This window comes from Eublepharis macularius, chromosome 1 (assembly GCF_028583425.1).
Source record: "Eublepharis macularius isolate TG4126 chromosome 1, MPM_Emac_v1.0, whole genome shotgun sequence".
NCBI classification, from domain to species: domain Eukaryota; kingdom Metazoa; phylum Chordata; class Lepidosauria; order Squamata; family Eublepharidae; genus Eublepharis; species Eublepharis macularius.
The window spans coordinates 11,520,127-11,546,744 of record NC_072790.1 but is presented as its reverse complement, the minus strand read 5'-3'; the positions used below and the strand labels follow the sequence as shown (position 1 = coordinate 11,546,744).

General features: G+C 45.1%; 1 protein-coding gene across 4 annotated transcripts in view; it reads left to right on the top strand.

The window, feature by feature from the left end:
• Positions 1-352: 352 nt before the first annotated feature.
• The window catches only part of BTBD3 (BTB domain containing 3), a 28,657-nt gene continuing 2,391 nt past the window's right edge, over positions 353-26,618 (top strand). For 3 of the 4 annotated variants that reach the window (XM_054983868.1, XM_054983860.1, XM_054983850.1), the window contains exons 1-4: positions 14,318-14,637; positions 15,069-15,159; positions 15,796-15,914; positions 20,644-21,762. In XM_054983868.1, coding sequence (XP_054839843.1) covers positions 14,318-14,637; positions 15,069-15,159; positions 15,796-15,914; positions 20,644-21,676 — 1,563 coding nt within the window. In that variant the 3' untranslated portion in view covers positions 21,677-21,762. Of the gene's footprint in view, positions 415-14,317; positions 14,638-15,068; positions 15,160-15,795; positions 15,915-20,643; positions 21,763-26,618 lie in introns of those variants that run through there. The other variant, XM_054983877.1, reaches the window with a different exon arrangement.

Sequence of the window (26,618 nt, the reverse complement as noted above, 5' to 3'; positions counted from 1 at the left end):
GGCATCTTTTTTCCTTCACGATTCTGACGTGACGCTCAAGGCCGAAGCGGCAAAACTTTCCGAGCCTGTTTGTCAAGGGGGGGGGGGGTTGCCTTGGCAACGGGGCGCTTCCCGAGCGAGGCAAGGCCGCGTCTCCCAGGCAGGCTTCGAGGCGGCTTTTCAAGGGCGGGGGGGGGGGGGGCTTTGGAAAGGCCTCACGGACCCCCCCCCTCCTCCTTCAGGGCCGCGCTTCGTGAGGGGGCGGCAGGCCTGGGGGCCGCCCGAGGCCGCGGCCGAGGCGGGAGGAGCCGGGCCCGGCTCCTCCCGCCTCGGCCGCGGCCTCCCCACCGGCGGGCGGGCGGGCGGGCGGGCGGTCGCGCGCGCCGAGCCCGCCTTCCCGCCTGAGGCCCGCCAGCAGCCGGAGGAGGCAGCCCGGTAGGTGGCGGCGGCGGCGGCGGCGGGGCCTTCGCGCTCGGGGGCGGCGGGCCTGCCCGGAGGAGCGCCCGGGGCGTCGCGGTGGGGCTGCGGGCTGCCGCGGAGCCGCCTTGGGGATTGGGGGGGCGCAGGCCGGCCGGCCTTCCTGCGGAGGGCCCGGGGCGGGCAGGGCGCGGGGCACTGGCCCGGTTGCCAGGTCCAGGCTGGGACATCCCTGGAGATTTGGGGTGTGTGTGTGTGTGTGTGTGTAGGATGGAAAGGGCGGGGGTCTGGGGAGGGGCATAATTCATTTCATTTATTTTATTCGAGTTGTATTCCGCCCTCCGCGCATCAGCCCTAGAGGCCTCCCTCCGAAGCAGCCGCTTCCCCCCCAAGGGAACCGATCTCTCTGTGACCTGGAGATCATTTGTCATTCCAGGCATCACCTGGAGGCTGGCAACCCCACTGGCTTGCCCCCCCCCCGAAACAGCCGCTTTCTCCAGGGGGTGGGAACTCTGCAGCCTGGAGATCATTTGTCATTCCGGGAGATCCGCAGGCCCCCCACACCTGGAGATTGGCAAGCGAGTTGCAAGCCAGCTGGGAGCGGATAGGATGAGTGGCTGCATTCTGCACAAACAAAATTGGGCAAGCCCAGGAGAAGGTTGGGCAGTTATCCCTGATGCACTAGTTTTCTGCATGGGGGGAGCCTTTTATTGTTGGTTTGGAGTATCAGTGGGCAATCATACTACAACATAGGGTTGCCAACTCCAGGAGGGGAAATTACTGGAGATTTGGAAGGGGTGGAGCCTGAAGCGGTCAGGGTTTGGGGAGCGGAGAGACCTGTGCAGGGTATAACACCACCGAGTCTACCAAAGCAGCCATTTTCTCAAGGAAAGTGATCTTTGTGTTTCCTGGAGATCAGTTGTAATTTTCGGAGAGCTCTAGCTACCAACCCTACTACAGCACCAGGAGCTCCTATTCCCCCCGCCCTCCCATGCGCACCCAGTTTTAAGAGACATTGGATGCAAAGCCTTTGGGTTAGGATCACTTCTACCTCCCCATATTAGCTGACATAGGCCTAGTCAATGGCTGTGTCCAGGTTGTTGCGTTACAGACTGCAGTTGGGAATCTGGGTGGCAAGTTCCAATGTGATTCTCTCCCTGATACTAGCTTTCTGTGTGTAGGAGTGTACAGACCCCACTTGCATGCAGAAATCCAGGCCCTGGTTTAGGAAAAGCACAGCCTGAATTTAGGAACATGCCCCCCCCCCCCCGGCAAGCAGCCCTTGAGGTGGGGGGCATGTTCCCATCCTTCACGCACTCTTCTCTGTCCCTCAGGGGTGCTCATTTGCTCCACAATATCTAGCTAATAAGTAACTGAATCAACTAGCAGGTGAAAGAAAAGCCAAGTTAATTTCCCCTCTCGTGCTATCACTGATTACCTCCTTGAAAGTTTAGCAACATATAATGTGTATTTCTCATCAGGAATATATTCACCTTTAGCAGCTGCTCGTAGGAGGGCTTGAAAGGAAGATGAATCTCTGAGGGCTCCTGTCACAACCCCTGATCCAGGCCTTTGTCTTGTTACGGTTTTTTCCCCTGTTACTTTTATTTTTGTCATTGAAGCCTTTGGTACCGCTTAGTACTGATAGTCCCTCATAATGGTGATGCCTGGGCACAGGATGCCACCCGGATGACATTTACGTGGCCTGTTATGAGGGGATTTTAGGCTTGAAGCAAGCAGAGAGTGGGCGTGAAGAATGCAACTAAAAAAGTCAGCGCCTGTCTCGGTTGCTTCTTATTTTCCTATTCTCCCACGTTCTCAGTATTACAGTAACCAACTAACCGGAGTGGGGCCTGAGAAAGCCTAGCAGTTACAAAGCTTGTTTAACTGATTCAGACTGATAACATGGCACTGAGAATAGCACCCAAACTCCCGCATGTCACAATCGCTCACTGTAGTCCCTAGCAGACACCCCTGCCTGGGCCAGGGTCCCTCCTAACCCTCATGTTCCCTCCAGAAGTCCAGCCGCCTCTTTCCTCTGTTGATGGTTGACCATTCCACCCTCCCCTTCAAAGTTTCGTTGGCCGCTTTCAATGGGATTGGTCAACTCTAACCAGGGAAGATGGCACCCAGAACCTTCTCCTGTCCATCACAGCTCTTTCATCTCTTCTGCAGTTCCAGGATGGATGACATGTTCACATATGTGTGTATGGATCACGGAGGTCTATCTGTCTGGGATATTTGTATCAAGGCGCTCAGAAAGCCCCCCCCCCCCCATTTTATTTCCACAATATCCCTGTGAGGTAGCTTAAGTGGGAGAAAATGACTGGGCCATGATTACCCTAGTCCTCTCCTGATGCTCCAACTGCTATAGCACACTGACTGGTCTATACATCACAGGAGGTAGAAACTCTTTAATCTCTTTAAATTGTAACAAGCGATAATCCTACGCTAATAATAATCCCACACATGTCTACCTCCAGTGATGTAGACATGTCACCAAGCTATAGTTAGATGCAGTTTCACAGTACATGTACATATAGGAATGTCTGTGTGTGTACGATTATCACACGTTACAATTTAAAGAGTTTCATTCTTTTCCAAAATGCTTTGCTTGTAGAAATTTGATGTTGCCAGGCAATACTGAGTAATCCTGTGAATAAAGATAAGAAATAGAGACTATGCACACAGAACTGCTAGAAATGGCTGATGAAACCTGTTAATCTTGTAACTCGAATCCACTTACAAATTTTGTTGCCAATTTTGTCTATGTTGGATTTGGGGAGAGAAATTTAAAACAAGGACTTGGCTTATGTGTGCCATGACATGGGAGTAGATGCATCTGACGAAGAGAACTGTGATTCTCGAAAGCTTATGCTACAGTAAAGTTGGTTAGTCTTTTTTTAAAAAAATAAGATTTTATTGGATAGGTTGAGAACAAACAAACATAGACACTTCACTATCTCTTTCTCATACAAAGTACAGATTCATCCCAATCCACCCTTTCCCTCCCCTCCCTTCAGACCTCCAACAGCTCTTCTACCCTTTAATTCATAAAATACTTCCTCTAGTTCTATTATTTTCCATAATCTTCAAAGGTAAAGTTACAGTCAGTATAAAATTCAACAAATTACAAGGTACTCATCAAAAATTGTCCATAGACCACAGTTGGTCTTTTACGTCCCAATTCTTTTCCAGATAATCTTTAAATTTTCTCCAGTCCATCAAAAAATCATTTGAACTTTGTTCTTTTAACTTTCTAGTTAATTTATCCATTTCCACCGTATAGTAAAGTCAGTTAGTCTTAAAGGTGCTACGGGACTCTTTTCTATTATGACATGGGAGTATGTCTCTAAATAACCTCAAATTTGCAGTACTGTTCTGCAATACAGGCATTGTTTTGTGTCCAGAATAATCTCTTTCTTAGTGACCGGCCGATGCAAAAGAGAAGAAAACGAAAGAAGCAGGGACTTGGAGAATGTTAATTCCTAGCAATAGCAACTAGGGCATGTTTAATCCGAAGCAAGGCACATCGTGTGCGTGAGGCTTGCTTCCAAATGAACCTGTATAAGGCTACAGCCTGTGTGATTTTGAGAACCTATTCCTTCACGCAGCCTTCAAATTACCACACGCACACATTTTAAATGATCTGCATTAGTTATTGACCGCTACAAGACATTTACAAATATGTGCTTGTTCTGTTTCTTCATCAGCAAAATAAATGCTGAAGGGCTGTGGCTTAGTGGAAGAGCCCCTTGTGCTAAGAAGGTCGCAGGTTCAGAGCTCAGCATCACCAGTTAAAAGAGCGATGGGAAAGACCTTCCTCTACCTGAGATCCTGGAGCGCTGCTGCCAGTCAGAGCGCTGATCTAGTTAGGTGAATGGCCTGACGCAGCAGCAGCCCTGGACAGGCACCCCAGTTGCTCGTTCAGTCAAAGTACCTGGAGGAGGGCAGCGACCAGCACGCTGACCCCCACCCCTGTGATCGCTGCGTGGAGGCAAGACAGGACCAGCGTGCCGAGGGCTGCTCCCCCTTGCAGTCGTGTTGATCGAATATGCAGTTGGAAAAGTACATGCAGGGCTGCTTCAACACGGCATCTTCATGTGTCTGTGCTTAGTCGTGATAGCTGTGTGACTTCACAGATTACAGCATTAGAAATGGGGACCGTAGGTCGTGACGCCATGATTTCATGTGCTGGTAAACAAGACAGTTCTTGTAGAACAGTGTGGATGCTGGAAGTGTAATCCAAATAGAGATACACCCTCTGAGTCAATTGAAGTCAATGGGCTTGGAAGGGTGTAATTGTTTTTAGGATTGCACTGCTACTTAAGAATGTTGTCCTAGATTTTTGAGGTCCAGTCTTCTTCTTCTTCTTGTTGATTTATAGTCTACCTTTCTCACCGAGATCCAAGGCAGTTTACATACTGCCAAGTGACTAGAACATAATCAATAGTTAGAACATTCACAGAGCAAAAAGAAAACATCCGCCGTTAGAACATTCAATGGTATGGTAGCCGCAAATTTGGAAAACAAGCAGAAAGCCAAACAGAGATGAAACCTCTCTGAATTTAAAGCGTAAGTAATTAACATGACATCATTAGCCCTGTCAAACTATTCAGGAGGAATGTGTCTACATTAGCAGACCGAACACAATAGCTTAGTCTGTAGTCCCTGTCCTTCAGTAAGGTATCTCTCAGTTATTACTTATGACCCAGCCCTATAATCTGAGTAGAATATGCAAGAATAATTGTCTTGCATAGTTTGTGGAAAGTCAGGAGAGGGGGAGCTTTTCTCAGCTCCTCAAGCAAGCTAACTAACACGGCTAACTCCTCTGCATCAAGCAAGCCGTTCCACAAGGTGGGGGCTACCCAAAAGAGAGCATTTGTACAGGCAGTTGTTTGTTTAGTCCGACTGCAGGGTAGTATCTGCGGAAGATCCCGTTCAGATGAGCGAAACTGCCTTGGTGGAACGTAGGGAATGAGGCACTCGTGCGGATTTGACCGTCTGAGGCATGAAGAGCTTTGAATGTAAACAGTCATGACTTTGAATTGAGCCTGGTAACTGATGGGTAGCCAGCGGAGTGACTGCAGAATGGGAATGACACGTGTGCTAGCTCCTGGAAGTAAACGAGCAGCGGTGTTTTGCACCAGCTGGGGTTTCCGAGTTGATTTTGGGGGGAGACCTATATAGAGTGGATTACATTGGCCTAATCGTGATGCACCCGTGGCGTGAATCCAACTGGCCAGATAAACCATGTCAAGGCAGGGGGCCATCTTCCAGTCTAGTCTAAGGAGAAGGCCTTTTTTTGCTGCTGCCTTCACTTGCTGCTCTAGCAGCCCTGCTGGATCAGGAAGTTTGATGGGTTTTCCCCCTTTCCCTCTTGCAAGGAGGTCTGTTAAGGATTGAAGCCTTTGTGTTTCCATGTAAGAGAAAATAAATGCATGTCCTAAAAAGCTGAATCTAAAGGTTTTAGATACTTTGTGGAATAGTGCATGTGATTGTAGCATGCAACGTGGTCAAACTGTCTGATTTTCAATGTATTGTCGAAGGCTTTCACGGCCGGAGACCGATGGTTGTTGTGGGTTTTCCGGGCTGTATTGCCGTGGTCTTGGCATTGTAGTTCCTGACGTTTCGCCAGCAGCTGTGGCTGGCATCTTCAGAGGTGTAGCACCAAAAGACAGAGATCACCTGGTGACACTGAGAGATCTCTGTCTTTTGGTGCTACACCTCTGAGGAACTGATTTTCAGTTTCTAACCATGTTAGATTTGATGTTAAACACTATGGCCCTTATATTGCTGCTCTTTCTGATACTACTGTGTGCATGCCTGCCCAGTTTGAGGTAAGGGGAACTGCTAAATGGGACAGCCTTTCTCTTTCATATTAAAAATATATACGTATAGTTGTACACCCTTTGCATGCAACAGTAACTTAGTAAGTGTGTGTCCATCTGTCCATACACACACACACGTGTGTGATTGCTACAAGTATGTAAAAAAAAACCAGTACAGATTCAGTTTGATTCTAACTGTTGGCTTAGTGATTTTTCTAAACCATAAGTTAATCCATGAGTGATCCTGAGATAAGAAGTACTTGCTCCAGCCCAGAGGTAAACTCCCCAGCTCTTCAAGAGCAGAGAGGGAGCATCTGCACGGTCTTGAAATGTGCACCATCTTGAAACTGGAGTCCTTTCTTGAAAGCTTGCAAGATGGGAGTGGTTCCAGGGGAGAGGGGAAGACCCTGTAGATTCTCCAGGGTTCATCTGTTTACCAAGTTGAATCCCAGAGGCTGGGAAGCTTTATGCAAGGGCAAGATAATTTAGCAAAATAGGAGATCCCCCCCACACACACACACGCAGCAAGCACATGGCTGCAAGGTGAGGAGGTGCTCCATGTGATTTTCTGTCTTTACCTGCTTCTTCCAACCCCCCCCCCCCCTTCCACAAAACTCTGGGACATTCCTTGTCATCTCTGGGGAACATCATCCCAGAAGGTGACTCAGGAAACAAAGGAGGGTGTGATATTTTAAAATTTATTTCTCTTTATTCAGAGAATAAAGACAGGCTTCCCTGCCTGTCTCCTATTAGTGGGGGGGCTATATGAGTAATCTGCCCCTTGTAGGAATGGTGGCAAATCGCGCACCAACTCATGCCTCCACCCCTCTCTTCCCTTGACAGGGAAGGGTGAAGTGAATCCACCCTGGGATATTAGGAACATGGTACAGAGTTTGTTTTTATGCCCCTAAATCTGGCTTTTATCATTATACTGTTTTATCAATGTGTTTTTATTTGTATGTTGTGATCCGCCCTGAGCCTGTTCGCAGGGAGGGCAGACTATAAATCTAATAAAGAAGAAGAAGAAGAAGAAGAAGAAGAAGAATTGTTTTGATCAGTTTTGATAAAAATAATAAGAATTTTTTTGATCAGACTGGAGCAACTCTGCTTAGGATTTCACTCTAAAGCTTGTATCCCGGCTACTGAGTGCCCAAAGCTTTCTGAGGAGGCCGTTGCAAGATTGTCTCTCTGCGAGCTGCGAGAAGCATCTAATCTAGAGTCTTCGTTGCTCCGTACTAGCGACTTTTAAAGTATGATCCAAATATTTGTCTTGCTAATAAAAATCGTACCTGAAGTAGCCCACACGTGGTAGTGGTGGAAAGCGCCATCAAGTTGTAGTCGACTTATGGCGACCCCTTCTGGAGTTTTCAAGGCAGGAGACTAAAAGAGGTGGTTTGCCATTACCTGTTTTTGCATACCAACCCTGGTCTTCTTTTGACGTCTCCCATCCAGTTACCAACCAAGGCCAACCCTACTTAGTTTCTGAGATCGGCCGAGATCAGGCTTGCCTGGGCTGTCCGGGTCAGGGCAGTCCAAACATAGTAGCCAAAAAAGAAAGGTGTTGTCTAAGGGGCCTTCTTTTTTCTTTCATCCCAGTACATCATTGTCCTCTTCTCTTTTGGTACCCAGATGGAACATTCTGCTTTCTGCCTGTCACAATGAGTGTTATTTAGTCATTCCCAGACAGTCCTTTCTTAATGGAGGGCGGGGGGGGGGGGGAATGCCATACGTTTGGAAGCAGCGTGTTGAAAAAAACCAAACGCGTTGTTCTTTCCCAAGCCATGCATATGAAGTGCTTTCTCTTAAAATGGAAAGTGGCAGGTAAAGAACTGTGATAAAACTGTTGGCTCATAAATGAATTAATAGATGGGTTGCAATTGGAATGTTAAAAATGTTCAATAATAGACCTGTATTTTCAAATCTAGTATTTCATATGAAAGATTCTGCTTGATATTCATCACGCCTGGGAGTATTCAGTCAGAGCAAGACGTCCACAAAATGGGGAAGATGTATGCAAATTGGAATCTTGTTAATTTCCTGAAATTATGATGTGTTGGAAAGGCATTGACCTGCATGTCAAAGGAGTCCAGTTGGCACATTTGTGTTGCTTGTGGAATTTTAAAGCTAGTTTTGTAGTGCCTCCTAGAACTAAAATGCAGCTTACCGTGGAAATAGCCAGTGCTTTATCTTTGCGCCAGATGCCATAGAGAATTTACCTTGTCCGCACATTCAAAAACTATTTCTGTTACACTTTGATTTAGTTCATTTGGGGGGAAGTGGTAGGCTGATCATGAAAATCAAGGTCTTGAGTACTGCTACACACAAAAGCATTAGGGAAGGAGCACAGGTTGTCTTCTTTGCATTTGAAGCGGCAGTTCTGGTGCTTCGCTTTCCCCAAGGTCTACCGAACAGAGTTAAATTTTGGCTCCTGGGTTTTCCCAGGACCGCTGCAGGGATTCTCTTTATTTCTCAGTTGCGGGCGGTGGCTCCATACTAGCGCGCATGATTAGGTACGATTTGCATGCAGATTCGTTTGAGGTTTAATCCCCAGCATCTTCAGGTTGAAAAAAAGGGTAGACCTGAGAGACCCACTGCCACTCCAAGGAAACAGTATTGAGTTTGGTAAACCAGTGGTCTGTGCTTGCATCTCATTACTTCGGATGGTTCTGTCTACTATGCCATAGTGGCTGTCAGGTTAAGATTTAGGAGCACTGCATTTCTTAATACTCCAGTGCAGCCTGAATTTCAGAACTACGGGTAAATACTGATAACATAATTATTCCATAATGATTCTACTGAGTCTTAACATTTCCAATACAGAATATGAGTTAATTGCAGAATATGCTTTGCTTTTTGTTGATAGTATTTCCTTGTAAAGTATGTGGAAATGAATACATTTACTGAATATAATAAGTTCACCTGATTGCAGTCTGTAATGTGTGGCTTGGAAAATGGCACTATCTCTTGTCTAAATAAAATGATGAGAGTCTTTCTAAAGGTATCGGTAGTCCTTAATGAAAATAACCATTACAGCATTTGTTTCTCCTGAGATTAATCGTGACGTTGCCTCTCCCCCCCTTAATTGTATTGTCAAGAAGGAAATTATGCATTGCTAGCACTCTAAATGTTGTTTCTTGGCAATTTTCTCAAATACACAATGAGAAAATAAGTATTGCCATGTTGGTAAAATCATACAGCATAGCAGGAAAACTTAAAATGTCATTCCCTCTCAAGTAGTCTGGTATAACAAAATGACTATAAGCTAATTTAGTTCCATAAGCAATTTCAGTTCTGAAGATTCTGTCTTGGTGATGCTTCCGTTTGTCAAATGTGTGTGGATTTTCTTAAAGAGGGCACAGAGTTGTTAGGAGAGGAATGAGAATGAAGAAAGAGAAGAAAAAAGACTGGAGATGAACTCGAGACAGTAGTGAACCAAGTAGGGCTAAGACAGAGGAAGGGAAACCGTCTCTCACTGCCCAAGTGGGTTTATACTGTATTGCAAGTAGGGGCAAAGATGGGGAGAGCGACAATATGCCGGAGAGCTGCAAGCAGTGGGGGCTATTTCTGGGCTAGATATTGGTCTCCGGATGATGCCTCCTCGTCTGCAGAAAGGGCCCCACTGTCGTTTCGTCCCACAGGTCAAAGTTGCATTGAGTATTTTATCTACTCTTAGCATCTTAGCATTTGACACAGCCAATTATAAATAAACCATCCTAGTTACACATTTCTGGGTTGTGTGAGATTGTACCAAGTGACATCTCCTCTGCTTGGATGAGCACACTCCCAGCTGTTGCCCTGGTTGTAGTATACAATCCTCTGAGTGTAACTTCAGCTACTGGGGTGTGTTCTCCGCTGTCATTTTTAACAGCATCCATTATCTGTTAACCCCCAGCCTTCCAAAACCCTCTCTTTTACTTACAAAGGTATAAATGCTACACAGTAATAACTCTAAATGATGCAAGTGGCATTTTTCTCTGACATTATCTTAATCTCTTTTGTATTTAGTGTGAAGGTATTTAAACTACCCCACCTCACGTGCGTGCATGCACACACAGAGTGCCAAACAGGACACTACAAAACACAGTTTTTGTCTTGCTAGTGTGAATTTAATGTACTGTTTTCTTCCATAGTATTTAGTATTTGTCCCATTAGGAGCTCAGGGATGTAGTCAGGCATTTTAAAATTGCACTCAGGTTTACAAAATGTGTCTTCTCTATTTCTACCCTACTCAAAATGTATACACTCATGTAGGCATTCTAGATGAAACTGGAGCAGGGAGGGCTGTCTAGTATGTAATACCTCAGTAGGAAGGTGGTTTTGCACTGTCATAGCATCCCAGCAAGTGCAAAGAGACCACTTCCAGAAACAGGACAGGGGTATTGTACAAAGCTGTTGTGGTTATATCAAATATCTGACCCAAAAGTGGTCCTTGGCACCATTGCCTGTGTAACATCGCAGTCACATTTGAGCCCGTCATGAAGCCAGCTAGGTCAAGGTAACCTTGTGATTTTGAAACATGTTTACAGAGCAGCTGCAACTGATGGTCTGGTCAGCAGACAGGATAACACCCAGTGGGCCATACAGAGGATACAGCTGCCATTGTTGCAGTAATCTGTACTCCGTAGCAGTTGTATGTGTTAAGGTATTCAGAGCAGACTGAGCCATTCCAGAACGGGGCTGTCCCTAAGAACAGCATTCTCACATTAGAGTTTCCCTATCCTGTTGGCACACAACGGTGTAGACCAGGGAGGGGAAACTTACAATGCAATGGGAGAGGAAAGAGCGCAACACGGGGATACAGTTTTCCACAGCAACTCCATGTCTTCGATACCGCCTAGTTCTTTTTCATCCTGCGCTGATATATTCATGAATGAGCCCTGCTGGGCTAAGGCAGCCCGCCAGCATATGGGCGTGTTACAGCTTTGTAGCCATACCGCTTTTTGAGCTGCGTTCTGTGTCCATTGTGTATCATTTCCTTTCTGTGTATTAAAATATTGGTAATCCTTTCTTTCTCCAAAGACTGCTAATAAAATCCAAAATAGTGAGAAATATGATACAAAAAATAAGTCAACAAGTATCAGTAGAACTCGAAGCCTGACAGCCCCAATTCACTGGCCGTCTTCAGGCAGCCCTTGACATTAATCACGAAAGAACTACCTCAGCGAGGAGTCCTTTGCGAAAAGGGGCCTTGCGCGCCCTTCTTTTTTTAAAAAAAAAAACCTTTATTTTTCATTTTTTAACAACGAATACAACAAATATATAACTAGTCTAACTTTTTCTCGCACACCCTTCTAAAAGTAGGCAGCAGCAGGCACCCTGTGAACCTCTCCTGGTGGCTCATTTCAAAGCTTTGGCGCCGTGACTGAGGAGGCCTTAAGCTCAGAGGCGGAACAAAGAACTCTGACCAGAGAGGAGAGCTTGAGCAGAAGCTCTTTATACACAGGTTGATGCGGGGAGATGTTTCCATGCATCCTGCCACTGCACTGAGCAAAGTCCGAAGCCTTTCCTCAGGCTAAGGACCCATCCTCCAATGGAAGAGCCACTTCAGGCGGGAGGAACCGAGAGGGTACATGCTGGAGTCCTTCGGATGTGTGGGTCCCAAGTCAGGAATGCTTTCTAAGCGCCTTAAAACAAACCTGTAAGAGAATAGGCTGCCTGTGTAGATCCTTCAAGGAAGGCATTAGGTGTCCACAGCAGCTCATCCCCATTTAAAGACAACCTGCTGCATTTTGCATTAATTGAAGCCTCTGAGTTGCCTTTAAAGACAGCCCAATGCAGACGGCATTCGTTAGATCCGGTGCAAGGGCGGAGCTGCTCCTGAATGCCGCTGCAGTTGTGCCACACAAGTGCCTCTGCGCTGCTTCCTCCCCCCCCCCCGCCCCTTTGTGTGGCATCCTTTGGGCAACAGACGTTGGCAAGGTGGGCCAGCCAGACCAAGAAGAGGCTGCAAGGTTCCTGTGGCATTGATTGCGCCGAAATGGTATATTTTACCCTTTGCAGAACCATGTGTGTGTTGTGTAAGGCTGCAGCTGCGCACAGTGAGTCTCTGTGGACATCTGCACCTTCTTGTGTAGATGTGCTGAGACCTGTTGGAGAATGGAGTTTGGCCTGAAACGTACTCCATCCTTGAAGATCCTATGGATTGTTTGAAGAGTTATATTCACTGCAAGCCATTTTCTATTCCGGGCTATCAACCACATTTCTGTAATGACTCTGTTATCAGGCTCCTTTCTGAACTGCACAAAACAGGGAATATTTCAGCTAGAAGGGAAGTGGTTTAACCTATTAGATGCCAGGTGTTGGGGAAAGAATACCCTTAATTTTGAAGGCTGATTGTTGTTTGTTTTTGGCATGCTTCTAGCAGAAAGTGATGGGTTTTGATTTATGTTATGCTCTCAGTCTGATGCTGTGATGCTGCCACAGCTCAAGGGAAGTAGGACAGAGCATTGAGCTGCTCAGTAGTTTGAGCAGAGCCTTTTCCCTGGTAATCAGGGATGCTCTTTTATCAGGCAAAGAAGCACCCAGGACATACTCCTTGCGCTTGCCCCCTTGGGTAAAAGCATAAGAAGTTTGCAGTATCCTTTTCTCTCTTTGCCCGCAAAAAGCATGTTGTGGTCTAACACATGGAGAGCCAGCGCGGTGCAGCGGTTAGAGTGTTGTACTAGGATCTGAGAGGCCCAGGTTCAAATCCCCACTCTGCCATGGAAGCTTGCTGGGTAGCCTTGGGCCAGTCACACACTTTCCGCAGGGTTGTTGTGAGGATAAAATGAATGAGAACAGAATGATGGAACGATTCAGCGAAGTGAATAAATAAGTTGGCATTGGAACAGAGGGCGAGCTCTTCCTTTATGCCCGGAGACTGTTAGACCAGATTCTGTCTTTGTGCTCAGTCTGGGTGGCATTGATGTATTAAGCAAGCATCTTGTCGGCATGGAATTTTAGTGAGTCTCTTCCGTATGAAAGAAGAATTTTCCCCCTCTGAACAATTGAAAGGTGTAGAAATTTATTTCTGGGTTGCACATGGAGAGATTTTGCTGTGATGCTACGCAACCATCTCCAGTGTAATCTGACCTAATTAGCCTCTGCTTAGCGAGTTGCAATGGCTGTGAAGGACCGTTACGTTAGCAGCAAAACATAGTTAAAAGCTTGTGCAATGACCTCATCCCTATTCATTTAATTTGAGAATATAAACCGCCCTGAAAAGGAAACCGTTGAACGTGTTGTCGGTCCGTTTTATGCTGCAAGTTAATCTGCTTTAGTTTGAATATGAGCTCCATCTGATTCAGCTGTTTTGATCACACAATGGGAAAAGAATTTGCGGGGGGGGGGCGGACTCTCAACTCTGTTTGTGCTCTGCTTGCAAACATTTCTCATTTTCGTGAAAACCGTATTACTCATTCTTACTTTACTGGGGTCTCTGAAAAAATTTCCTTATGTAAAAACGAGTGTGACATTGAGGGCAGCTTATTAGCCAAGGACCTCTAGAAAAGGCTCATGTTCAGATCATTTCTATTGGATTCACTTTGAGCAAGCAGTTTCTCTTACCACTTAAACCGATCATTAAATGAGAGTGTAGCCACTGGGTGTTTTTTTTTTTTAATATTAGAGCTATGCACATCTACAGTGGGAGTCACTGTGCTGCCGGACCAATCGTTACTTGTGACATCAGCGATTGGCTCCGAACGCTGCCTGTCTGCCTCCATCTGCAGAGCTTTAACACCTACTGTGTTCAGATCCATTCAGCGCACAACTTGAGCCAGCTGACGAACAGGCAGCACATCTTGCTTTAACCTTGCTTCGCACAGCATCGCAGTTTCAGGTGATTCAGTTCCCAGGCGTTTGAGGGGAAAGCGCTCACAAGCAAATGAAACTGGGAATCATGACTAGGAGGAGTTTAACAGATCAAGTATTGGATCAAACTTGAATAAAAGCTGGTTTCTTATTCAGCACGCTAGGAAAGGTCACCTTGTCTGGCTGGAAAAGAAGCACAATCTCCTTTTTTTTTTTTTTTTTTTCTGCTGCCTGTTTTAGCATCTTCTGCTCTCTCTGTTACCTAGTTAGGCTATCTGATTAAACAGACCAGGATACTCATGGTAGATGACAAGGGAAAGAACATGAAATGTCTCACCTTCTTCTTGATGCTTCCAGAGACAGTTAAGAACAGGTCCAAGAAAAGCTCTAAGAAGGTAAACAGTGGCGGCGGCGGCAGCAAGTTACCTCCCGTTTGCTATGAAATCATTACCTTGAAGACTAAAAAGAAGAAGAAGATGGCTGCTGATATTTTCCCCCGAAAGAAGCCAGCTAACAGTAACACAGCTGCTGTCCAGCAGTACCATCAGCAGAATATCAATAACAACAATATTATCCCTGCTCCCAACTGGCAAGGACTGTACCCCACTATCCGAGAAAGGTAAGTTTTTATTTCGGTCTACCAGCAGTCTGGAATGAAATGTTTTCCATGTTCAGGATAGCCTCTTTCTTGTCACCCCTGTTGAAAAGAGGGAGGAATGTTTCTCTTCTCCAGCAGCGCAGTTCAGTTGTTTTCCTTCTTCTGCAAAGGTGCTAAGTGAGACATAGAGAATGTGCTTCTCTGCCTCTGGCTTGGCACATGATCTTGGGTTTTACTTTCTGCAAAAAGTTCTTGCCCGAGCTTTTTGGTAACATCATACTTTGAATAAAGACAGTGGTCATGAAGTCTCTTAAAATGTGTCACCCGGGTATTTCTTTTCTTATGCTGTTGTCGAAACACTGATGAAAGGTTTTAAGGGGCTGAAATGCCTGGAAGTGGGGAGGGAACCTGATGCTGAACGCCCTGAATTAACACGTTGCCTCTGTTTGTAGAAATGCAGTGATGTTCAACAACGACTTGATGGCCGATGTTCATTTTGTGGTTGGGCCGCCAGGTGGGACCCAGCGGTTACCAGGACACAAAGTAAGCAACAGCTGCGTCACCAGCTTCGACACGGGAAAAGTGAGGGAAACCTCTCCTGTTATGACTCAGTGTAGGAGGCTTGAGCTCCAGATGGATGTAATAATATAGGCTTTTAAGCATCTTTGCCCAGTGAAATGCTTTAGCAGTTCCCCTCACCTTAAGCACTATGTTACTGTGTTCTTGATTTCCCCCTCCTATTTTTACTCTGCCCTGCCCCCAAAGGGCTCAGGGCAGTCTCTATAGCCCTCTTTTAGCCCCACAATAACCCTGAAAGGTAGTTTAGGCTGACAAATAGTTGGCTTTCTGGCTTGTCCAGGATTTGAACTGAGGCATCCCTATTTTAATGCTCTACGCAGTGCACCACACTGGCTTTCAGTGTGGGTAGCATTGTAGAAAAACAGGAGTGCATTCAAGAATTATAAAGGTTTCCAAAAGCCAATGGAAAACTCAGCAATTAGCTTTGCTGTAAAAAAAAAAAATCACATGAAATGCTGAAGACACGCAAGGCTCTCTGGAAACCAATTATACCTTGCACAGCCTTGGTTTCAATGCTCACTGTAATTTCTACCTTTTCTGTATTATTTTGGCAATAGATTTTATTCTAAAGTATGAAACAATATTTCCCTTTTCAAACAGTATGTCTTAGCTGTTGGGAGTTCTGTATTCCATGCCATGTTTTATGGAGAGCTTGCAGAGGACAAAGATGAAATCCGTATACCAGATGTGGAGCCCGCTGCTTTCCTCGCTATGCTGAAGTAAGCCCCGTTCTCTGGAAGTAAAATCTGTACTAGTAAAAGTTCGGCGTTATTATAAATGGAGAACTAGGCACGGGGAGTCAATCATGTCTTAGAAATACAGCGTCTGTAGTTGTGTGTTTTTAATCACTAAAAAGAGTCCCATTTGTAGATGGAAGCCTGTCTTCCTAAATCTCTTGCTTAGTCCGCTAGAAACTTTAGTAAGACCCTCAGTTAATAAACTATATGAAGAAGGGAGAATAATATGACAGTGCTGTCCTCTCTCTGGTGTCTCCTTGAAAACATGGTTGAAACATTCCGATTTCCTCTGTGTGTGTGTGTGTGTACGTACATCATCCCTTTTGTAAATATGAATCATTCCTGTCTATTCAGGTCTCATTCTGACTTCTGGAATGTGGTCAGTAATTACTTTCTATAAACTATTTTTAAATATATATATAAAATCAAAAGTTCTTCATAAATGCAATTTTAGCCTTTAAAATTGTGGAAAAATATCTAAAAAAATTTTTTGCAAATTCCCCTCCCCTCCAGTATGGTTTTCTTGTCTTGCTTGGGGAGTGGGACATAAGGAAAAGCAAGTTGTTCATAAATTCAGAAATTAAAGTGAAAGTTGTAGGTGCAGATCTATGTACTTTTTTTTTTTACACAATAATATTCTTTAATTTCTGCTGTGGTTTATGCCACTGTTTTTCATATCTGGTGAACATCGCTTCAATATTTCATCGATTAGGGTGGAGGCTGAACTTATTACTGATAGATCTTAGTGTCGTTATTGGGCTGTCTCAGGTTATTAAAAAAAAGCTTCGTAACATTTCCTCAGATTAATGTATACCGCTTGTACCTGCAGAGTTTGTCAGGACAGACATGTATGGAGTCCAACGAGGGAAGATAGTTTTCATAAGAAGGCGATCACAGCACGTTACACGCAACCAAGATGTCACTGCCCTTTCTTGTGGTCAGACGTGTCAGAAATATCACAGGGATTGTACTTTATTTAGCTTTTTAAATACAAGTTTAGTTCTTGGTGAAAACAAGTCAAAAGGGCAAAGAGTCTATCATTCTCTTACTCTGTAAGCAGAGGCAATGGCCAAAGCTGCATTACGGGTTCTTCAGTTAGACCTTATTGGTGTAGATTAGCTGTAGCCCCTGTAACGTTCGCTGTATGAAGTGGTGTTATCTGGCTAAACACAGGTACTAAGAGATGCGCTCGATTAGGGCACATTTGAGTGTGTTTAAACGCTTGTTGATTTCAGTTGTGTGATCGTCTGTGTACTTGACTGTGTACTTGGTGTATACGGTAATGGAACAAGACCAGGCAAGGCAGACAGGTGCACCCTAAGAATAGCTCCCCCCCTCAACTCCAAGTTGCCAAAACAGGCCAACACTATTGGGACATCACCAGCAGAGCTAGATAGATACTGGCTGCATAACACATGCTGGGTTGTATATATACTGTAGGCAGGGCTTTTTTCCAGCTGGAACGCGGTGGAACGGAGTTCCGGCACCGCTTGAAAATGGTCACATGGGCGGTGGCCCCGCCCCCTGATCTCCAGACAGAGACGAGTTTAGATTGCCCTCCACGCCATGTGGCACGGAGGGCAATCTAAACACCCCTCTATCTGGAGATCAGGGGGCGGGGCCACTGGCCATGTGATCATTTTCGCCAAGGTCGATTTAAACTTTAAAAAACTCCCCCCTTTTTCCAGCTGACCCAAAGTGACGTCATTGTGCAGTCCTGAGTTCCACCATCTCTTCCCAGAAAAAAAAGCCCTGACTGTATGATATTCCTTGATACCATCCCCCCATCCCATTTTTTTGATAATCTGTTTCTCATCTTCCTATTGTAATTTGTTCATGTTTAATGGAGAAGCTAAAATATATGATGTGACTTATATATCATAATTAAAGCAAAATATGGCCCTTGGTCTGGGACACACCATTATCTATTCTATGATCTAGTCTGCTGGCTTGAATCTCTCCTAGCATCTGTGGAGCAAAGCGTCCCTGCCTCCTCCTTCCTGCTGTGGCCCCTGGAATGGTGCTCCTGGGGGACCCCAAGGAATAGATTCAGGGAGCAGTTGGAGAGCCACTGCAGGAGGGGGGAATAGTATCCCACCCCCCACACACACCTTCTACCCATGGAAATTTTAAGTGTGGTGTTGGAACACATCTGCTGCATACAAATCATACATAAGATGGTAGAGAACAACTATAATTCATGACCAATTGTTGTTTCATGGGTTCTGAATATAAAAGGAAGTAAAACTATTTATTTTGCTTGCCAGATGCAGACAGAAATAAAACCCAGTACAATGTGTGCCCTTTACTGTTCCAGCTCCCCTTTAACAGCTGCATTTAATCTATCAAAAATCAAGCAGCAGTTCCACTGCTGAAAGTTTCATTTTTTTCAGAAATATATAGGTGAAAATCCTCATGCTGCTGCCGTATATGATGACTCCTTCATGTGTAGCTAACTGCAAGTTAAATATTTACGTTAGTTGTTGTAGATTTTCCGGGCTGTATAGCCGTAGTCTTGGCATTGTAAGAATGAATAGGGCATGGTTTCCAGTCCTGAAAAACACCAGACTAACAATATACATCTTACAGTAGCCCTGCAGATAAGATTAGCATATCAAGCACCAATCCATATACAAAAGAACCTCCTCAGGATACAGTGAAGCTTCCCCCCAGTAGCATTCCACACCCTGGGAAACTCTTACAGGATGACTCAGCCCAAACCCACCTTCCTGAGTAGATATAAATTACCTGCTAACATCTTTTCCACACTGTGACACTGAGAGATCTCTGTCTTTCGGTGCTACAGCTCTGAAGATGCCAGTCACAGCTGCTGGTGAAACGACAGGAACTACAATGCCAAGACCACGGCCGTACAGCCCAGAAAATCTACAACAACTAACGTTCTCCGTCCGTAAAAGCCTTCGACAATATATTAAATATTTACCTTTTTAGAGTGTCGCCTTTACTTTGTTTTCCTTGTGACGCTGAAAAGCAGTTGTCTGCTGTTGCAGCTAGAGGTACGCGTTAGAGCGTTTGACATTCAAGGGAGCTTATGCTGTAAATGACCATCACTGGTCTATGGAGGAACCCTTAAAGGCCTAAGCATGAATCTTTTCAACAAGAGCTTAAATGGGATTGACCTTAGGGCTTTGCACATTAGTTTGAAATGTTTTCTGCCTCTCGTGGTAAAAGTAGCACAAACAGTACATGCGTTTTAAAATGATGATTGCTCAACTATCTTTATTCCTTTTTCCTACACCAATCTCGGTTCATCAGAGGTGTTCAAAAACAGATTCACTTTATTCAGTGAAATTACAAAATATATTCTCCCAGAAATGTTTGGCTACCTATCCAGTTTTTCAACAGTAGTAAAATCTCTGAAAGAAACGTATTTCTATTTTAGCCATTTAGAAATTTTTGCGGCTGTGGGATGCCATGGATATTCTGATTAATGCTGAATTTCTGTGGGTGTCAAAACCAACTTGCCTGTTTTCACCCAAATGCTTCATATTGTGAAAATTACTGTGGATTCCCTTGCAAACTGCAAAAAAAGGCAGTTTTGGTGCTTACAATTTGCAAAACTGAAACTAGAGCATGTGTAAGCGAAGCATTTTCTTGTTCCCTTGCTGTAGTAAGTCTCTCTCCCTTCACTTTGTGGCCAGGCTGGGGATCTGGATGCATACAAGTAGCTCAAGCCGAGGGTACCTCAGAGCACATATTTTGGAACATGCTTTCAGTTCACTAGAGGGACAGCCAAGCTGCTTCTGATCTGGCCAGCTCCCCTAGCAAACTGCGAGCGCACACCAGAACCTGCCTCCTGATGACTTATGCAGCCTGGTCTCTGGAGAGCTCTCCGTTCACAAGGTGAACCAGCTAAAATATACACAGTGCAGTTGGCTCCCTTGAGAGACTTGGAGAGCATAAGAAGAGCACAGCTGGCCCAGACCGAGGGCCCAGCTTCCTCTTTCCACAGTGATGGCCACCATAGATGCTTCTGTGGACCCACAAACAGGGCATGTGAAGGTAGCATCCTTCCTGCGCTGTTTCCTTGCAGTAGGTGGTATTCAGGAATATACGGCCTCTGGACTGGAGGAATGAAAGCTTTAATCCATCACTACATTTGTGAATTCCATGAGCTATTACGTAAAGAAGTACTTTATGTCTTTTTTGAAGGTGCCTGTTGGCATTTTACCTCCTGACATCCCCCGATAGTTCACCACAATAGCAATAAGGTTGCAAGGTTTAGATTAAGCAACTAAATTTTTGATTGGTCAGGATGTGAGTTACGGGCACCCTTTCCTTGTTTTTTGCTGAGACTTCTTTTGTTGCCACTATTTGTTTGGTGGGATGGGAACGAAATATTAAAAGAGGGTCTTCTGCAGTGATTCACTAGTAGCTTTTGTTTAAATTGTGAGTTAGCTGACACTTTTGTTGCCTTCTCAGAAAGGAACTTATATTGAAGCTTAAAGAACATGCTATGTGGTTAACTTTCGATCTGTTAATGAAGCAGTTAAAACATGAGCGATCATCTTTCATCCACTGACAGCCCTGCAATTTAAATATCTAAAATAAGTATTTACTGAATAAATTTGTTAGTGTGCCCTAGCTTCCATTATTGCTGACCAGTGGCTCTCCCCCACTGTCTCCTCCCTCCCTCCCTTCCTTTGCTGTCTGCTAAACAACAGCATTACAAGTATACCTTTTATTACAGGTACATATACTGTGACGAGATTGACTTGGCCGCTGATACGGTTCTGGCGACTCTTTACGCTGCCAAGAAATACATCGTTCCCCATCTGGCCCGAGCCTGCGTCAACTTCCTAGAGACGAGCCTGAGTGCAAAAAACGCGTGCGTGCTGCTCTCCCAGAGCTGCCTGTTTGAGGAGCCAGACCTGACGGAACGCTGCTGGGAAGTGATTGATGCCCAGGCGGAGCTGGCTTTGAAGTCCGAGGGGTTCTGTGACATTGATTTTCAAACCCTTGAAAGCATTCTCCAGAGGGAGACCTTGAACGCCAAAGAGATTGTGGTTTTCGAAGCGGCTCTCGGTTGGGCCGAAGTAGAGTGTCAACGGCAAGAATTACCGGCGAGCATAGAAAATAAGCGCAAAGTCCTGGGGAAGGCGCTCTATCTCATTCGCATCCCTACAATGGCACTTGATGACTTTGCCAACGGCGCCGCTCAGTCTGGCATTCTGACCCTCAACGAAACAAATGATATCTTTCTTTGGTACACGGCTGCCAAAAAGCCAGAGCTGCAGTTTGTGAGCAATGCCCGGAAAGGCCTCGTTCCACAGCGTTGCCACCGTTTTCAGTCTTGTGCCTACCGCAGCAACCAGTGGCGTTACAGAGGCCGATGTGACAGCATCCAGTTTGCGGTCGATAAGCGCGTTTTCATTGCTGGCTTTGGGCTCTATGGCTCCAGCTGCGGATCTGCAGAGTACAGCGCCAAGATTGAACTCAAACGCCAAGGTGTTATCCTGGGGCAGAACTTGAGCAAGTATTTCTCAGATGGATCTAGCAACACTTTCCCAGTGTGGTTTGAGTATCCTGTGCAAATTGAACCCGATACCTTTTACACCGCTAGCGTGATTCTGGATGGCAATGAACTCAGCTATTTTGGACAGGAAGGGATGACAGAGGTTCAGTGTGGGAAAGTAACTGTACAGTTCCAGTGCTCTTCAGACAGTACCAACGGCACTGGGGTTCAAGGAGGGCAGATCCCAGAGCTTATCTTTTATGCCTGAAAGAAGAGGGATATCGCAAGGGAGAGCCAGGTTTCAGACCCCAATTGATGCTTAGCTTGTTGTCTGCAGATACGTGATCAGTTCCGGTAATTTTTAATCTTTTTATTTATATGTTATTTATAGTCCACCTTTCTTACTGAGACTCAAGGTGGATTACGCAGTGTAAGTCAACACTGTCAACCGCTGGGCCATTCAATAACACACTACGGTATGATCCAGAGGAGTTACCCGTGTTAGTCTGTAGTAGCAAAATCAGAAAGAGTCCAGTAGCACCTTTAAGACTAACCAATTTTATTGTAGCATAAGCTTTCGAGAATCACGTTCTCTTCGTCAGATGCATGGAGGGCAGAAGGAAACTGGCCAAATATAGAGGAGGAGAGGGGAGGGGAGGAGGAGAGGAGGGATGTAAACAACTCCTTTGATATGGAGATGCAAACAGCTCCTTTTGATGTGGGGATCAGTTTGCTTGTGTAAAGGTTCAAAGGAGTTTGCCGTGTTAGTCTGTAGTAGCAAAATCAAAAAGAGTCCAGCAGCACCTCCAGGACCAACCAATTCCACTGCAGCACAAGCCTTCGAGAACCACAGCCAGATGCATCTAACTCCTCTGGATCTATACCCTGCTGTATTCTGTTTTTCACAGTTTGTACCATGCATCTGACGAAGAGAACTTGATTCTCGAAAGCTTATGCTACAATAAAATTGGTTAGTCTTAAAGGTGCTACTGGACTCTTTCTGACAATACGGTATGGGTTACAGACATCTTAAAATAGAAGCATGGATCCAAATACAAATATAAAACATTGCAGAAACAAAGCAGAAGGAATTTGAAATGATGCATTAAACAACATGGAAACTCCCAGTAGGAACATATTAACAGAGAGCACCCAGGAGAATAGTCTACAGTGCCTGTCCCTTTATCATTTCTTACAGCACATGCCTATTATCTGAGTGAAAAAGGCCTCCTGAATAGTTTAGTTTTGCAATGTTTGCTGAAAGCCGAGAGAGTGGGAGCTTTCCTGTCCTCTTTAGGTAGGCCATTCCACAAAGTGGGGGGGTCACACCAGAGAATGTGCTTCTTGCCCATTTGCAGAGTGGTGCCTGCCGGAAGCCCTGTTGAGATGAGTGAAGATGTTGGGTGGGGCATAGGGAGACAGGCAGTTCTGAAGATATGAGGGACCAAGGTCACGAAAGTCTTTGTATGATTGCTAAAGAAACTTCCATGTTCAGAGGCAGTCTATCTAAGTACTATTTGATAGCAACTAGATAGAAGAGTATTATTTTAAATCTTTTTGCTTACCTGCCCGTTGTTCAATCTCTCATTCTTGGATTCTTTGCTGAAGTTCAGCCGTCGCATCATCTGTTGCATGCAAGCTTTTCCAGGCATGTTGTCTAGCCAGTTCTGTACCTTTTCTTCACGTAACCACATTTCAGTGCATCTTTGGTCTTTTGGATTTCTTGAGAAGCCCCTTCAGTTTTTTTTTCTTGGTAAGCAGCAGTGTCAGGGAGATGTACACAATGCTCTTGGAGGTGATGAGATGAAAGGCCTCCCTTCCTTTTTGAAGAAATTGGGGGGAGGAAGGACTTCAAATCCATTTTAGGAGCTTGCAGTCCCTGCTGGCCCAGTCCTGGGTGCTGAGCATGCACAACAAGCTGGGCAGAGGCCAGCCTCCCATGTGCCTAGCATTGTAAAGAAAGGTGCCCAACTAGATGGTAATTGCTAGCAATCTCCAATATTATTTAAGGATATTGGGGAGTCTGGTTCACAGCACTGACCCCGACATGTGGCTTAATCCTTGCCCTTGTCTGCACTCAGCCGCCCCCCAGTGTGGCTCCCCCCCCCTTGGCTTCCTCTGGGTCGACCTCTCCATCCAAAGGGCCCGCCATCCTCGGTAAGGGCAGCATTGGCATTCCTGGGACCGCTTGCCCAATTAGGCGCTCAGGTGAGCTGCTTGCTTTCCTTTGGCCCAGAAAATGGGCCCAGATGGGCCGCACCCAGGCCTGAGCTGCACCCCGCCTTGGCTGGCTGGAGAGGGGAGAGGGTTGCCTGTGGGCCCCATCACAGAGCTCCCTCTCATCACGCTGCCGAAGCACCTGGGACCACACAGAATGTCCCTAAATGCAGTCTAACCCTTTCATTGCCAAAATGTAATCATCGTCTTTGACTGGAAAATCTCAAGAACAAGCAAACTAGCAAATTAAGAGCTTCAGTTGGTATCTGAAGAAGGAAGCTTTGACTCTCGAAAGCTTATACCCTGAAAACATTGTTTGTCATTAAGGTGTCAGTGGACTTGGCTCTTGCTGTAGTAAATTAAGAGTCAGAGTTTCCCAGCCTTCCCACACCTGGCACCTACCCTCTATGGTAGCTGCCAATACCGTTCTTTAATTTGTTTTTTAAAAGCGGGATTTTTTTCTATCCCTCTCCCATGCCTTTGTAGACTAGTTTATTACAGACTTCTCAGGTTTCGCGTTCCTTCAGCTTTCCTGCTTCTCGGATCTCCCACCCCTCCCAGACTTGATGCTGGTTTAGCAGCAACATCATCGCCATGCACAAGTTTGGTTAAGGGGGAACACTGGCCAGATAAGCCGTCTCTCGGGGGCTCTCATGCACAGGCTTCTCTTTGAGCGCCTCAGAATCTAGCTATAAAAGGTCATGCTGCATTACGCCAGCGTATTGAAGTAAATGCTTCTGCTATTGCAGTGCTTCAATAGTAGTAGTAGTGGTTCCTTTGCTTTGTAAAATATATAGAGATGTATTTCTCCATTTAATCAAGCAAGGCAGCTATTATACAGACTGCTTTTTTGGTTCCAGTCTCTTTTTGTTATCAAAGTATTTAAAAAGGCAGTTAGTTTTATGCGGGTTATTATTTTTTTTAAGTTGAGCAAGAACATGTTTAGTATGGAGTCATTTTTCTCCTCCCAGTAATAACTAAAAATCTTTGGAGGTTTACATTGCTGTCAGTCGCAATGGAATGTATTAGTTCTACAGCTGCAATTTTTGTTCCCTTAACTGCATCTTGAATGTTATTAATCCCACACAAATTTAGTAATTGGATAATTAAATAGTGAGAAGCAAGTTGGCTCCAAAGACCCTATGCCTTTCTGAGCAAGAACCAAACATTAGGCTGGACGTAATGCAATTATGCTTAGAATATTGATTAATATTAATTAATGTCGATTAATAGTAAGCCAAGATGCACCCTTGCAGAATTTATTGTGCAGCTGCTGGGCCAGATAATCACACGACTGCAATACTCCGTCTGGTTGTCTCTGCAGCAAATGGTCGCATTGGGTAGCATTCATAACTACACAACCCAGAATAATAATTCAAATGAACATCTAGACCTCATTGTACATTTCATTTGCGCGTGGGTTACACGTGTGCTTTTAAGTGATTCTAACACCATCAGTGACTCCAGCCTTAAAAAAGGGATACTTTGCACTGGTGTTTTGCCTGCAGATTTGTATTGTGACAGTCTTCAAGTCAGAGCTGAAATGCGAGTTTCATTGGCCGAAAGCATTCTGCACCTTCCCGCCCCCCCCCCCCCCGCCCGCCCCAGTTGGTTGTCAGGTTTCATGCGGAACGGCCTACACTCCTGGCAGGAAAAGACGGCAGGCTGACCGGTAGTAAAAATGGAAGGGAAGGAGCATCACTGAAGGACACAGAGCAACTGCATGTTCGTGAAATAAAAGCCCACTTTCAGAAGGATAGGGCCGTAATCCTAAGCTGATTTTTCCCCCTGTTTTATATCTGCAAAGTAGCTTTGTTTCTTAGTTTGTTTTACTTCCATACTACTAAGTTGATGATCAAGTGGTTTCTTCTTTAAGGTAAACATGAACAGTTTCAGTATCTCGCTGAAGGTACTCCATACCTGAACGTTACATTGAATCCATCCAATTACAATATTTTTCCTATTTGATTCATTATCCGTTAGTATTATTACTCTAAATGCTTTAGACTGCTGGAATCCTGGCATCTGGTTATTAGTGTTTGGAATTGTTTGCAGTGCCCAGAAGTGCCCCGGACATGGAAGAATCTAAAGCCAAACGTTTCTGACACATACAAAGAAAAGCAATGTGTATGCTGCTTTTTTTTTAGAACAGTGCCTGTTCTTATGTCTTAATCACTGCGTTATATAATATGAAACAAATTACACATTTTTCCCGTTGTTTAAATATTCTCAGAATATATAGGAGTTGTTTACAAAACGACCTACATGAAAACAGTCTGACAATTCGTGTAATTGGTGCATAATGTTTTTGGGAAAGGATCCTGCAGGCTTTCTCCCAAAGCAATTAACTATACTTACATGTTATTCAGGAACCCATAATAAAAAATGCTGTGAAATTGCATGGTTTGAGCAGGATAGACGGTCGCCAATCACGTTCCTCTGCTTTCAGACACAGTTTTACCCTGCTGTCGGATCTGTAAAAGCTAGCATTTGGGCCTTTTAACTTCTTGGTCCCATGTCACTTCCTGTGCTCTCTGTGCCTGTAGTGTTTATTTTGCCCCAGCAGAATGGTATCTGGGTACAGCACTTTATATTTCCCATAGAAGCGCATGGCTGCTATTGACTTTGTTGGGAAAAGGAACAGGGGGGGATAGTCAGGAGCTATGTTAGGAGCAATGTTAGGCTGCACTCTTCAGCCCCCCTCCCCTTCACTAGGATCATGGTTGTGCTATTTTTTTATGAATGAAGTTGGAAGCAAAAGAGAAAATCAGTGAATACTTGTGTGCAGGGCTTTTTTTCTGGGAAAAGAGGTGGTGGAACTCTGTGGGTTGCTAGCACAGGGGGCAACTCTTGGTGGGAGGTGGTGCCGCTGGTACCACATGTGCGCGAGCAAAGTTCACGCATGCTCCCAAGGCCGATGACGTCACTTTGGGTCAGCTGGAACAAGGGGGGAGCTTTTAAAAGTTTAAATCACCCTTGGCGAAAATGGTCAC